This window comes from Thalassophryne amazonica, chromosome 2, assembly GCF_902500255.1.
Source record: "Thalassophryne amazonica chromosome 2, fThaAma1.1, whole genome shotgun sequence".
Classification (NCBI taxonomy): domain Eukaryota; kingdom Metazoa; phylum Chordata; class Actinopteri; order Batrachoidiformes; family Batrachoididae; genus Thalassophryne; species Thalassophryne amazonica.
Window position 1 is genome coordinate 133,782,699 of NC_047104.1, and position 15,808 is coordinate 133,798,506.

Consider the following 15,808-nt stretch of genomic DNA (forward strand, 5'->3'; position numbering starts at 1 on the left):
GAACTATAAACAATGGGAAATAATGCTCCTCACTTGATACAGATGATAGATTGTCAGGTGATTGAGACATCATGATGATTGATTGAAGATGGAGACTTTGGTCCTGTATAGGACCACAGTTTCAATGATTGGTTGAGGTATCCCTCTCTGTGTAGCCACACTGGAAATAGATACCAGCTCACCTAAACCGCCCTATCCTGATCCACTGACAAAGCAGCATATATTTTCAGATGTTCCCTGTTTAGTTTAAAGAGTTTAATGCTTGTATCTGTGTGCAACAGCTGCTCGATTCTTTTTCTTCTTTTGGCTGCTCCTCTTAGGGGTTGTCACAAAGGATCATCCATCGCAATCTCACCCTGTCCTCTTCATCTTCTTCTGTCACACCAAATACCTGCATGTTCTCCCTCAGCACATTTATAAACCTCCTGTTTGTCCCCCCTCTCCCCCTCCTGCCTGGTGGCTCCATCCTCAGCATCCTTCTCCCTATATAACCTGGTTCCCTCCTCTGCACATGTCCAAACCAGTCTCACCCATCTGCCTTTGTCTCCATACAGTTCTACCTGTGCTGTCCTTATGATATCTTCACTGCTAATCGTGTCCATCCCCTCGTCACTTCCAAAGAAATATAAATGAATTGCCGACTAATTAATATCACACCAAAGGTCTGAGTGTTATTCATCACATATGTCAGGCTAAGAGAGAGAGAGAGAGAGAGAGAGAACTATAAACAATAGCTGGTAAATGAATTGCATTCTATAACGCGTTCCATCTGATGCAGATGCTCCAAATGCTTTTATAAAGATGCTTCGCATTCACCCATTCACACACCAATGCCAGGCTGTTTCCATGCAAAGCAGTAAGAATCACAGATAAACTTTTACTATTAATGCTGAGCAGTCATATCATAAGTACTACCAGGTCAATACAATATTTAAAGGCATAAGTATACTTCACAGTATAAGTAAAAAAAGAAAAACAGGTTGGGCAGATTAAAATATCTGCTAATGATAAAATTCAAAAAACATCTTTTCTAATTTTGTAGAGTTCTTGTCCGTATGAGCTGATGGTTGCAATGGGAAATGGTTGCATCTGGCAGTGTGACAGCTTGCCAGAGGCTGTACTTTATTTAGGAATGGAAAAATATAAAGACAGAGAAGGTGATGACCCACATTTGCTTTGGATTGGTAACAGTAAAAGGCCACTGTGAAATGTGCAATTTGACCACATGTAATCACACCAGACCAGCATCACCACATCCAGCTTTCACCTAATAAAGATATGTACGAGGTCTGTCCAAAAAGTAATGGACCTTTTTATTTTTTTCAAAAACTATATGGATTTGAATCACGTGTGATTGCATCAGCCAAGCTTGAACCTTCATGCGCATGCGTGAGTTTTTTCACGCCTGTCGGTTGTGTCATTTGCCTGTGGGCAGGCTTTGAGTGAGCACTGGTCCACCCCCCTCGTCGGATTTTTATTGTCAGTGAAATGGCTGAGAGACTGCCGCTTTGCTCCGTGAAATTTTTTTCAGAAACTGTTAGAGACAGCCAGTTGGAAACCATTCGAAAGATTCAGATGGATTTCAGTGAAGATTCTGTCGGCGTCACACGGATTAAGGAGTGTTAAAACCTTTTTAAAGATGGCCCACAGCGGCAGAGGGCGCGCGGCGCACCGAGCGGCCATCGACAGGCTGGAACGACCAGATCATTTCTAAACTGAACGCTGTGTTGATCCGGAACATCGTGTGACTACCACAGAAATGGCAAGAGAGCTGGACATAGCACTTTTGCGGCACATTCCACTGTTACAGGAGATTTTGTAATGAAAGACGTGCGGAGGATTTCGCGCGTCGGCACGGAGCCGTTCATGGAGCGCAACAAAAAAAACACCTCCGTGTTGGAAACCATTCAGAAGATTCATACATTTTAAAGTGGCCTTTCACTGTGACCACTGTAGGGTACATCTGTGCAACAACCATGTCCTTTAATCGGCATTATGATATGTGTGTATACCTGTTAGATAGATGGATTATCTTTGCAAAGGTGAATGAAGGTGATGAAGTGGTACAGAGGAGGATTTTCTTTACACAAAACATCAAATCTAGGCTTGCATCTCAGATGTGCCTTCTGGCAAACTGTAGCTGAACTTTCAGGTATTCTTTTTTAAGAAAACCCTCCTCTATACCACTTCATCATGAAGCTGTATAACTGAGAATACAAAATGCAAAACGTGCACTGTGCACAATTTCTCCAGTCACAGCCACAGAAGCCTATAACTTCTTCTGGGTTGTCTGGGTGTCTTGGTGGCTTTCCTCACTCTTCTCCTTCTTGCACACTCAGTTTTTGAGAACTATCGACTCCACTCAGGTTTACCATCAGTGTTGCCACAGTAACTTTGAAAAGTTACTTTATTAGTTACTTTAAACAGTTACATTTTACAGTTACTTTACACAGTTACTTCATTAGCAGCTGTGGACAACTTGTCGGCAGCTGCTGAATGTAACTAATAAAGTAACTCGTAATCTAACTTGGTTATTTTTAAGATTGAGTACTCAGAAAAATAACTATTAGTTACTTTGCTGATTACTCAGTCTTAAGAGTAACCAAGTTAGATTAGTAGTTACATTTCTTATAAGTTACAAGTTGTCAGCAGCTCCTAATAAAGTAACTGCATAAAGTTGCTAATGAAGTAACTGTATAATGTAACTTCTCAAAGTAACTGTGGCAACACTGTTTTCCATAAAGTGCCATACTGTTTGTATATCTTCATAGTTGATGCAAATAAAGTCAAGACATATTCAGTGACTTGGAAATGTTCATGTATCCATCCCCTGACTTGTCTGAAGAAAACTGGCAATAAAACTGATTATTTACAGGTATTATACCAACATGTTCCATTACTTATGCAACCCATCATCTTAGTTTTTATATTTTTAATTAATTTATATCAAGGTGTAGAGATTTCCTTTGAATTTGGGTTTAAGGAAGATACTTTTAGAAATTTTTATATTGAGAAGCCTGGTTTACTTTTTGTATTGGAAATGGCATAAATAAATTCAAATGTGTGAAATACCAAGGGACTGAATACTTTTGGAGGGCACTGTATGACGAATCAACCCCACAGCTGTGAAGCAAATAACAATGTGAGAACGTCACATTGTGACACGTCACAATGAGAGTTAAAATCAGAATTAGAAAACACACAAACAGAAACAAAAGCAAAGCTCTGTTTCAAGAGAATAAACATAAAGAAATCGAATCATCATCTGGAGTTAAAGGTTTTTGCCCTCAATATTCAACTTCTTTTGACGTATACTGACACCCCAGGTTCAAGACATAATACTACTGAAGTGTATTTTTATCACTATATATCTCAAAATATATTAAACAACAAAGATGACATGGTGTCGGCAAACTCAAACAGTAATCACGATATTCCAGGAAGATATTTTGGTTAGCATGAGCTGCCCATCTTCACCTTTTCTTAAGTTATGAGTAGGTGATTCCTAGTATGGACCCGTGGGATTGATTTCTCCTTGTTGCAGTTTGTCATGACTTTTTGAAGCCTTATTATGCAAAATTCCAGTTTTTTTTTTTTTTGTAGCGACTACAAATATCTGAACACCATTAAGAATAACATTAAAGTGTAGGTGACACGTAATGCCACACTCACAGAAATATTTACCCCTAACTTTTAAGATTTATGTAATTTTATTACGTGACAAATTCCCATTTACTTTTTTAGATCATTTTGTTTGTTACCTATGCCATTTATCTTGTATAGGTAACATAATTATTATGCAATTCAAACAATATACTTTATGTATTTTAAATAAATACTGTCATTATTATTGATTTAGAGTAATTATATTTTATTAATACTAAATACATAAAGCTGAGGATTATGCATTTCAAATAAATTGGATTTATTACAGTAATGAATATGCATCATTTAAGGTTTATTTGGTAGGTATGTATTAAAATTATCTAAAAAAGTAAATGGGAATTTGTCATGTAATAAAATTACATAAATCTTAAAAGTTAGGGTTAAATATTTCTGTGAGTGCATGTTTTCATGAATATTTAAGACTAAAATTGTCTCATTAATTTACTACTACTGATATACCTGTTTCCATCAAGTGGATCGGGTCGGAGCTGCACCATGTTTTCTGTGTCAGAACGATTATTTTCGCTGGCAGAATCTTTTTCGATTGGCAGGTGGAAACACTTATATTGATGAGCGCGCACGCAGACTGTACTGCTGATTCTCCACACGGAGGCAAAACTGACTATTTTCACTTTATTTGATTTGATTTTAGTGTTTTTGAATCATGGATTTTGGATCTGAATTTTGTTGCATTTAGACTGAAATGTTAGGAGCAGATGAGGCACTACGAGTCTTTTCACTTGAAGCACAAAGCGGCCCACTGTGGAACAAGAGGATCCATTCACAGCAGAGACTCGAACCATCAGCTGCAGACACAGTGAACAGATTACACCTGCAGCGGACCGTGCAGGTCGCAGATCAGTACAGCAGAGACTCGAACCATCATGGACTTTTCTTCTATCAGGACAGTGAATTAAATTATTTTCACACGTTTTCATCAAAATGAAGATGATCTTATTGAAACGGACAGGTAAGACTATATTATTTTCTCTTTGTGCAAATGATTTTAATATTTAATAACGTGTTATGCTATTCAAGAAGGAAACTATTTATTTTAAAAATAACTGATATTTTCATTATATTTTTCATAAAAAAATCCACACCATCACCAAAACTATTTTTTTTATCAGTTGGTTAGAACAAAGAGCTGGCAAAATAAGTATCTCCTGACGAAATTGCCTGCATTATTTATTTGTTTAGTTTCTAATGACCATTCTATTATTGGCAGAGTTCAGAAGGATTGGTATTAGACAGCATTGCTTACATTTTCATTGTTATGCAGATGATACTCAGCTTTATCTATCCATGAAGCCAGAGGACACACACCAATTAGCTAAACTGCAGGATTGTCTTACAGACATAAAGACATGGATGACCTCTAATTTCCTGCTTTTAAACTCAGATAAAACTGAAGTTATTGTACTTGGCCCCACAAATCTTAGAAACATGGTGTCTAACCAGATCCTTACTGTGGATGGCATTAACCTGACCTCTAGTAATACTGTGAGAAATCTTGGAGTCATTTTTGATCAGGATATGTCCTTCAATGCGCATATTAAGGAAATATGTAGGACTGCTTTTTTGCATTTGCGCAATATCTCTAAAATTAGAAAGGTCTTGTCTCAGAGTGATGCTGAAAAACTAATTCATGCATTTATTTCCTCTAGGCTGGACTATTGTAATTCATTATTATCAGGTTGTCCTAAAAGTTCCCTGAAAAGCCTTCAGTTAATTCAAAATGCTGCAGCTAGAGTACTGACGGGGACTAGAAGGAGGGAGCATATTTCACCCACATTGGCCTCTCTTCATTGGCTTCCTGTTAATTCTAGAATAGAATTTAAAATTCTTCTTCTTACTTATAAGGTTTTGAATAATCAGGTCCCATCTTATCTTAGGGACCTCATAGTACCATATCACCCCAATAGAGCGCTTTGCTCTCAGACTGCAGGCTTACTTGTAGTTCCTAGGGTTTTTTAAGAGTAGAATGGGAGGCAGAGCCTTCAGCTTTCAGTCTCCTCTCCTGTGGAACCAGCTCCCAATTCAGATCAGGGAAACAGACACCCTCTCTACTTTTAAGATTAGGCTAAAAACCTTCCTTTTTGCTAAAGCTTATAGTTAGGGCTAGATCAGGTGACCCTGAACCATCCCTTAGTTATGCTGCTATAGACTTAGACTGCTGGGGGGTTCCCATGATGCACTGAGTGTTTCTCTTTTTGCTCTGTATGCACCACTCTGCATTTAATCATTAGTGATTGATCTCTGCTCCCCTCCACAGCATGTTTTTTTCCTGGTTCTCTCCCTCAGCCCCAACCAGTCCCAGCAGAAGACTGCCCCTCCCTGAGCCTGGTTCTGCTGGAGGTTTCTTCCTGTTAAAAGGGAGTTTTTCCTTCCCACTGTCGCCAAGTGCTTGCTCACAGGGGGTCGTTTTGACCGTTGGTGTTTTTCCGTAATTATTGTATGGCTTTGCATTACAATATAAAGCGCCTTGGGGCAACTGTTTGTTGTGATTTGGCGCTATATAAATAAAATTGATTTGATTTGATATCGTCACTGTTGTCAGACTGAAGCCCTTGTCACACATAGCAAGAATGTGGACAATATTATATAAAGAAAAACATTTTTTAAAAATTTGAATGTCTTTCAGAGTGTATTATTAATCAGATACCAGTAGTCACCTTTCTCTCTTTTATCAACTTCACAAACAGCTGGCAGGAAAAAGATTCAAATTTAAGTCTTGTTCTCACTTTTACAGATACATTACAGATATGTGCTGTTAGCAGTATGTGTATAAATGACCCTAATTCCATTACATGGTATAAACCCAGCGCATTATGTCATCAAATCGTGTGCAAGGTTCCATTTGTGAGCAACCATGATCTTCACATGCCAGTTTGTCAGTTACCACCTGTGACTGGTACTCTGACAGGATATCTGTAAAAGTGAGAACGGGGCTTTAAATGCTGTTAGTTTTACTAAAACATGCTGCACTGTGACAGTATGCGGTAAGTGACAGTGTTGCAGACTTTACAGGGCTGACCTTTTTGATATTCCAGTCCTCGTCTGTAAACCACTCCTCCCCAGCGTTTCATTAGTTCATTAGCTCAGTGTCTTCCGGAGGGAAGCTTGTGTCAGCAGCAGCTACGGAAGAATTTCTTGAAGAATTTCTTGAACTCTGTATTGAATATGGTGTAGATGATGGGATTGAGAGCGCTGTTGACGTACCCCAGCCAGGTGACGGCGCTCATCAGGCTGGAAGGAATGTTCCATGTTACGCACAGGGCTCTCATGATGTGGACCACAAAGAATGGAGTCCAGCAGAACAAAAAGCATCCTGCAAGAAAATGCAAAAGGAAAAAGCATCTTTGCAACTTTTGAAACTATCATAACTTTAAGCAAGATACTCTAATAATGTACCATTATTCCACCAAGTCAGATAAAATTTTATGACTGTTTTGTTTGCATAATGGAACAATAGGACTGTTGAACACAAATACATTATGTAAACTTGATACGGCGCATCCATAAGTATTCACAGTGCTTCACTTTTTCCACATTTTGTTATGTTACAGCCTTATTCCAAAATGGATGAAATTGATTTTTTTTCCCCTCAAACTTCGACACACAATACCCCACAATGACAATGTGAAGTTTTATTTATTTATTTTTACAAATTCATTAATAGTAATAATAAAAAACAACTAAGAAATCACGTGTACATAAGTATTCACAGCCTTTGCCATGAAGCTCAAAATTGAGCTCAGGTGCATCCTGTTTCCACTGATCATACAGCTTAATTGGAGTCCACCTGGGCTAAATTCAGTTGACTGGATGTGATTTGGAAAGATACACACCTTAAGGTCCCACAGTTGACAGTTCATGTCAGAGCAAAAACCAAGCATAAAGTCAAAGGAATATTCTGTAGACCGCCGAGACAGGATTGTCTCGAGGCACAAATCTGGGGAAGGGTACAGAAACATTTCTGCTGCTTTGAACGTCCCAGTGAGCACAGTGACCTCCATAATCCATAAATGGAAGATGTTTGGATCCACCAGGACTCCTCCTCGAGCTGGCCGCCCGTTAAACTAAGCGATCGGGGTACCCGATCATCACTCTGTCAGAGCTCCAGCATTCCTCTGTGGATAGAGAAGAACCTTCCAGAATGACAACCATCTCTGCAGCAATCCACCAATCAGGCCTGTATGGTAGAGTGGCCAGACAGAAGCCACTCCTTGGTAAAAGGCACCTGAAGGACTCTCAGACCATGAGAAACAAAATTCTCTGATCTGACGAGACAAAGATTGAACTCTTTAGCATGAATGCCAGGCATCATGGTTGGAGGAAACTAGACACCATCCCTACAGTGAAGCATGGTGGTGGCAGCATCATGCTGTGGGGATGTTTTTCACTGGCAGGAACGGAGAGACTAGTCAGGATTGAGGGAAAGGTGAATGCAGCAATGTACAGAGACATCCTGGATGAAAACCTGCTCCAGAGTGCTCTTGACTTCAGACTGGGGTGACGGTTCATCTTTCAGCTGGCCAATGACCCTAAGCACACAGCCAAGATATCAAAGGAGTGGCTTCAGGACAACTCTGTGAATGTTCTTGTGAGGCCCAGCCAGAGCCCAGACCTGAATTCGATAGAACATCTCTGGAGAGCTCTGAAAATGGCTGTACACTGATGCTCCCCTCCAACCTGATGGAGCTTGAGAGGTGCTGCAAAGAGGAATGGACAGAACTGTCCAAACATTGGTGCACCGAGCTTGTGGCATCATATTCAAGACGACTTGAATAGCCAAAGGTGCATCAACAAAGTATTGAGCAAAGGGTGTGAATATATATATGAGTATGTATGTATATATATATATATATATATATATATATATGTATATGAGTATATGTGATTTTTTTTTTTTTTTTTTTTTTTTTTTTTTTTTTAGTAATCATTAGTGATTGATCTCTGCTCTCTTCCACAGCATGTCTTTTTCCTGGTTCTCTCCCTCAGCCCCAACCAGTCCCAGCAGAAGACTGTCCCTCCCTGAGCCTGGTTCTGCTGGAGGTTTCTTCCTGTTAAAAGGGAGTTTTTCCCTTCCCACTGTCGCCAAGTGCTTGCTCACAGGGGGTCGTTTTGACTGTTGGGGTTTTTCCGTAATTATTGTATGGCCTTGCCTTACAATATAAAGCGCCTTGGGGCAGCTGTTTGTTGTGATTTGGCGCTATATAAATAAAATTGATTTGATTTGATTTTGATTTGAAGGTTTGAATTTGTGAAGTCTGACCATGAAACAGATTGATCTTTGTACATGCAACCAAAAATATGTGTTTAGTTGAGATGTGCAGGTCAAGCTGTAACCCGAGGGTTGGGCCAGTGCAGGTCAGCTTGGTGAGAAAATATTGTGGGTGTGGAGGGTTAAAAAATGACAAAGCAGAGTTCACACTAAGTAATTAATAACTTACAAATATATTACAGATTCAAAACGGCATACAACAGGTGAGGCTGTGATCATTTTCATCTGCTCTCGTCTCTCTCCACCAGAGCGCTCCCTCATTTCTGCATAAAGCCATCATACTGCTCGTCATAGCAGAAATCCTGTGGTCTGCAGCGACAGACTGTTGGTGACGATGTGATGTGCTGTCATTTTCCAATGATAATGACACAAACAATAGTTTACTTTATTGAAAGATAGAGCGTTTTGCACAGCATTGTATGAAAACAAAGTGTGCGCTCTGCACTGCTTCATACATTTTCTGCATAAAGTCACGTAACCTACATCTCATAAATCTCTCTGCAACCAATCATAATTGTGAAATATAAATTATAATACATTTACAGACGGGCAGTGATCTGTTTTGGCTAAGACATAAAACTTAGCCATTTTTTTTAAGGTGCCAGACAGAAAGAGAGCTTCATGAGACCAACTGGCCTTTTTTTTTCCACGGGTTGTGTTGGCCGGTGTGTATTGACTGTCATGACTGGTCCGGTGGGTGCAGGTATTATAAAACCCTGACCCACATTTTACTACTGCTTAGTTTCGATCATCTGTCCCCTCTTACTCACTTAACTTTCTAAAAAGAAGGTCTCAATCCAAGCACGATCTTCGATTGTGAAGTGGAGAGAGTGCCATTCAGTCCTTAACCTCAACATTGGACATGGCTGGCATTGGGCACAACTTTATATGTCATCATCGCAACATTGTTGTTACACAAGCATGGCGACGTTTGAAGAGAAAATTATTTTGGGCATCAAGAAAGTAAGACTTCTTCACCAAGTATAATGTGATTTAAAATATAAAAAACACTTGTTTCTTCAGAGCCCTCTGACAGTGACAATTTCAAGGCATGCGTGTCGCTAGTCCTTTCTGTCCAATTCCTAGGAAGGAGGTCTCGGAAACTGGGGCGAGTCAAGACTGTGTTCACTAAGAAGAAGCTAATGCTTATATGTGTCAGAATATCCAAATTTGAGAAACGAAAACTTCAGAAACCCATCCTAGATGGGTATGGTTTCTCTTCCAGAAACCGTTCTATGCACTGGCAACATTTCCTGTATGTTCGTTTTGTGAATTGTTTTGTAATTTGTGTTGGTAGCATGGCCCAAGCAGAGGGTCACTCCTGGTCTGCTTGAGGTTTAAATTTTTAGTAATGGAAAGCAAATCAGATGACATGTATATAGTGGTGGGCACAGTTAACCCGAAAAGTTAGCTTCGATAACCATTAATCCACTAACTGAAAAGTTAACTTTTAGCATGCTGAACCGATAAACCGCAAAAAATTTCTAACGCTAAACTGATAAGCCTCTAAACAATTTAGCGGAAGTTACCGCGAACCGCTAACTTTTAGTATTGACTCGGTCGCAATCACATCTGTTAGCTACTGAAAAGCCAGTTTTGAGTTTAAGCACTGCAGGGGCTGCTGGGTAAATTCAGGATCACAAACACAAAACGAACACACGAGAAAAAAAAAAAGCAAAAAAATGAAACCCCAAAAACTGTCAATTAAAATCAGTAAATCACAGTATTAGAAATCACAGTTTATCTCTATATTATATATTTATACACAGTCAACGGAGCTGCTTTCACCAAACACAAAACAAATGCACGAAAAAAAAATCCCAAACATGGTCATCGTCTTCATAAAAAGCAGTAAATCGCAGTATTAATAGGGCAGCGCAGTCTCATTTGAATCCTGTGTGATATTGCGGGATTTGGCCACTTTTGGGGACAGCCGCTGCTGTTGCACAATATATACACAGCATAACTTCACATGGGAAAATGGTGTACTGTTTTGTTTTTGGCTGCAATCACTGAAGCAGTCACAAAAAGTGCAATTTATTCGGGTTCCAGTATAGAAGGGAAGACGAGGCAAATGGGAGACGTTGTGTCGGTAAGTGTTAGCCTACATAGCTAACCAGAGTAGCTATGTTCTCTCGGCTGCACGACCACCTCAACACGTTTGAGCTCCAGGTCATAAACAAATGGCAACACATGTACACTTTACACCGCATCATCACTTTTTCTTTGTATTGTAGTGGGATGAAAGTCCCGGGTCCCAATTGAAAGGATGTTCCCGCGAGCTTGGCTAACGGGGAGTTCCCCTTTGGCCGACCTGGTAGAGGAACGGTCTTTTGTGCGAGCCGCGTGGGTTCGATCCCCACTGTCGTCCCGGCCACGAAGGTCCTGCTTCTTTAATCTGGCATCACGAACAGGATGTGGATCACAGAGTATGCTAACATGCACCTGTGACTTCGGGACGAAGTTAAAAATGGTGGGGAGATGTGTAGCAGGATGAAAGTCCCGGGTCCCAATCGAAAAGACGTTCCCACTAGCTTGGCTAACAGGGAGTTCCCCTTTGGCTGACCTGGTAGAGGAACGGTCTTTTGTGCGAGCCGCGTGGGTTCGATCCCCACCGTCGTCCCAGCCACAAAGGTCCTGCTGCTTCAATCTGTGTAGCGGGATGAAAATCCCGGGTCCCAATTGAAAAGCCGTTCCCGCTGGCTTGGCTGATGGGGAGTTCCCCTTTGGCTGACCTGGTAGAGGAACAGTCTTTTGGTGCGAGCCGCGTGGGTTCGATCCCCCACCGTCGTCCCGGCCACGAAGGTCCTGCTGCTTCAATCTGGCGTCACGAACAGGATGTGGGTCACAGAGTATGCTAACATGCACCTGTGACTTCGGGACGAAGTCAAAAAGGGTGGGGAGATGTGTTAACGGGATGAAAGTCCCGGGTCCCAATTGAAAAGACGTTCCCGCTAGCTTGGCTAATGGGGAGTTCCCCTTTGGCTGACCTGGTAGAGGAACGGTCTTTTGGTGCGAGCCGCGTGGGTTCGATCCCCCACCATCGTCCCAGCCACAAAGGTCCTGCTGCTTCAGTATTTTCACTTTGTTTGCGTGTAATTTGCCCAAATCTCAGAGAAAGTGCCATGTTTCTGTCCCCAGAAGTAAAGAAATTACGTCAAATGCATCATATTTTACCCCTTTAGTGCGTGCCCTCAAATGAGACTGCGCTACCCAATAGTCAGTGTATCTCTGTATTACATTTCTAAACACAGGAATGGCTCACTCGTGTTGCGTTCAAAACAACTGGTAAAATAAGTAAAGATTTGCATGTATGCCCTTACCAAAAAATAGTACTGATGAGTATATAAAAAGTAAACTAGAAGTATACTTGAAACATACTTGCATATACTACTTTTTGGTAAGGGTATGCAAATCTTTACATGTATAAAGTAATAATCTTTGCATGTATGAAGCAGACACGCTGTCGATTTACGCTACAGGAGCTCATCTTGACAGAACAGACTGTTGCAGACACACAACATAAAGGGACTAACATGTTTGATTTTAGGGTTTACAAACGCTTGATCGTTAAACTTTACTCACTTTACCAGCAAAAAAAATAAAAAATTGTTAGCGGACTGAAAGTTAGTGGAACTAAATTTAGCAGGAGCTAATCTGCTGATGGTTTTCGAACGCTAATCCACTAATTAGCGGATTAGCAGAATCGTGCCCACCACTGCATGTATAGCAACTTGACCATTCTGGAAGAAGATCTGCACTGGCCAAAGCAGTGTGCAAAGTGTAAGACCCAAGTAATGTGAAGAGAGCTTTAGTGCTGGTGTTCGGATTGCACTTTGTGTCTGAGTATTCTGACGTGCCAGTCCTTCATGTTTCTGTTTATTTTTGGTTAATGGATGACAATAATTGGATCATCAAATAATGCTGTAAATGCTCAGTGCAACTCTGCCAGCGCAACACTCAGTTGAAGTCGTGGTATCTGAATCCACAGCACTGCATGTCTTCCATCTGTCACTGTTCAGTCACAACTAATGTGTTCAGTTTGCAGCACATTAACATGTGATCCAGATTGCCAGCTTTTTGTACAGCAGCGACAAATTGAATTCTGTGCCCTGCTGTGATTCTGCAGGACTGCATTAAAAAAAACAAATCACTGAGTTTGGATTTCTGCTGTAAAAGTACTGTAGTTGCATTACCTATTTGATTTGTGCAGCTTTCAAAAGATTACAAATTTTGCTCTCCATTTATAATCTCGTATATGAGTTTACTTTTCTCCACATCAACACCCCGTTTCAAAAATAATACCCAGAAATGAATCGAAGAGTTAAGAAACAGGATGATCTGTTTCAGTGTGACAGTAGGACTCTAAATGATTCATGTCTAGACTGAGTTCATTAGAGAAAGCAGAAATGGAAGACACACTTTCTCATCAGTTTCACTCAAGATATTATTTCTTGGGGTGTTCAATAAATTTTGCATTTCTTTACATTTTTCTCTCAAAATCATTTACTGTCATATGTATAAGAGATGATGAAGAAGCACTGGAAACTTGGTCAAAGTGAGCGGAATGGGGAACATTTTTGAATTTTTATGCTGCATCAGTGACGTCAGCATAAACCTTTAATGGCTGCCTTTGATAGGCTTTTTTTTCAGAAAGTAGAAAATGCTGGATACGGTAAAATAAATGGTGATTTTAGAAAACTATAGGAAACTGATTTGTGCTGTGATTTCTGCAGCAAATCAGCAGTGGGGGACAGCGTGCAAGGACGCTGCGCTACAATTAAATAATAGTTGAGATGATTTTAAGTGATCAGCTATAAATGACGGCCACAATCCTCAGCACATAAACTGTTCAGATGATTTCTTTATGAAACAGACTAGTCTGCTTTCACGGGAGAGCTCAGCTGAGCGGAGGGTGAAGACAGAAGTGGAGATTTGGGTTTGCGGCAAAGACATTCCGCTCCATCATGTTCATGTTCTCTTCTTTTTTTTTTTTTTTTAGGAAAGGAAGATAACATGACCCGTAGCCTCAGATTTCTAAATTATGGGCACAGATTTTTATTTTGTCCTCTCCTGATTTTCCATTGCGCTATATTAATCCAACACACTGTAGTTACGATTACAAGAGTTCGTAAAAAGCCTCTAATCTTAGGGCTCCTTCACATATAGTACGAATGTGGTCGAATTGCGCATGACACAGGAATCATATGCAATACGTGTAAAATCATAGCTGCATTTGGCTGATGATTTCTTTTTCATATTTCCTTCCATGTCTATCTGCAAAAAAAAGTTTTGGTTAATCATATCAGCATATCTAGTGTTAATAATAGTGTTGATATTGATTGTGCGTGTGTGTATGTATCAGTATAGAGCCATTATCAGCCATTAAAAATGCAAGTCAGATAATATATTTCCCTGTCTATCTTTTTATATATGTGTGTGTGTGTGTGTGTGTGTGTGTGTGTGTGTGTGTGTGTGTGTGTGTGTGTGTGTGTGTGTGTGTGTGTGTGTGTGTGTGTGTGTGTGTCAAAAGCATACACAATTTGCTGCCTCCGCTCCTCTTTCCATGACAAAAACTCCTGTAACAGTGGAATGTGCCGTTCATTTCCAAACTGGATGCTGTGTTTTATCCGGGACGTCGTCTGACTAGCACAGGAATTGTGAAAAGACGTGGACATCAGCACTTTGTCAGCACATTGAGACAGATGTGCGGAGGAATTCTGTGCGTCGCGGCGGTGCCGCATGGCGCACAGCAGCGCCGTGATGAAGCCTCACGGGACATGTTCTGGCATGTCCAGGCACATCCACAATTTCTCGGATAATCACTTGATGGAAAAACCACCGACAGCTGTCTGAATGCCATCTCAAAGCCGTCCTGTGAGACCAAAACGGAGGTGGTTTTGTCTCGCTCCAGTAGCGAATCCATCGTGACGCGCGAAGCCTCCGCTCGGCTTTCCATGACAAAATCTCTTGTTAAAAGTGAAATCTGCCGGAAAATGGTTGATGTCCAGCTCTTGTGATAACCAGAGAAATGTCACACGATGGTCACGGATCCAGACAGCCATCCGTTTAGAAATGAAATGGTCGTTCAGCCTGTCGATGGCGGCTTCGGAGCGCGGCGCGCCCCACAGCCACTGGGGGCCATCCTTAAAGCGACAGTAACACTCCTTATTCTCTACCAAGCCCGTAACATTTTCACCGAAAGCCAGATAAATTTTTCTAATGGTTTCCAGCTGCCAGTCTCTAACAGTTTCTGAAAAAATTCTGATGGGAAAAAAAGCCCAAATCATTCCGCCATTTCCTGACAATGAAAATCCGACGAGGGGGCTGGACCACTCCTCACTCAAAGCCTGCTCACAGGGGAATGACGCAACCGACAGGCGTGGAAAAACTCATGCATGCGCACGAGGGTTCAAGCTTGTCTGACGCAATCACACGTGATTCAAATCCATATGGTTTTTGAAAAAAATAATAAGGTCAGATACTTTTCTAATAGATCTCGTATATAGCACTGCTAAAGGTAACATTGAACATGTGTAATAAGTGTTCTGATTTTACATAGGATTTGAGAGATGAACTGTATGAATGGTGAATATCTTTTACAAGTGTTTTGATATTGTACAGTAACTGAGAGGCTTAGATGAATTTATAAATGTCTTGATAATTTTGATGTTTTGATGCTGCATAATAAGAGTGAACGATGAATTATGAATGATTGTTTTAAATGTTTTTGATATGGCACAGTATTTTAGAGATGAATGACATAAGAATGAATTTAATATTATATATTTTATGAATTTAGTATTACATATTTTGTAGGTGTTGTTTGTGATGTATTTAATAGCCCTATGTGTA

General features: G+C 40.5%; 1 protein-coding gene across 3 annotated transcripts in view; it reads right to left on the reverse strand.

Annotated features, from left to right (window-relative positions):
• Window positions 1-6,279: 6,279 nt before the first annotated feature.
• Window positions 6,280-15,808, reverse strand: part of drd4b (dopamine receptor D4b) — a 64,664-nt gene continuing 55,135 nt past the window's right edge. Inside the window, exon 4 of one of the 3 annotated variants that reach the window (XM_034193955.1) lies at window positions 6,280-6,997. In XM_034193955.1, coding sequence (XP_034049846.1) covers window positions 6,795-6,997 — 203 coding nt within the window. In that variant the 3' untranslated portion in view covers window positions 6,280-6,794. Of the gene's footprint in view, window positions 6,998-9,202; window positions 9,276-15,808 lie in introns of those variants that run through there. The other 2 variants (XM_034193973.1, XM_034193965.1) reach the window with 2 other exon arrangements.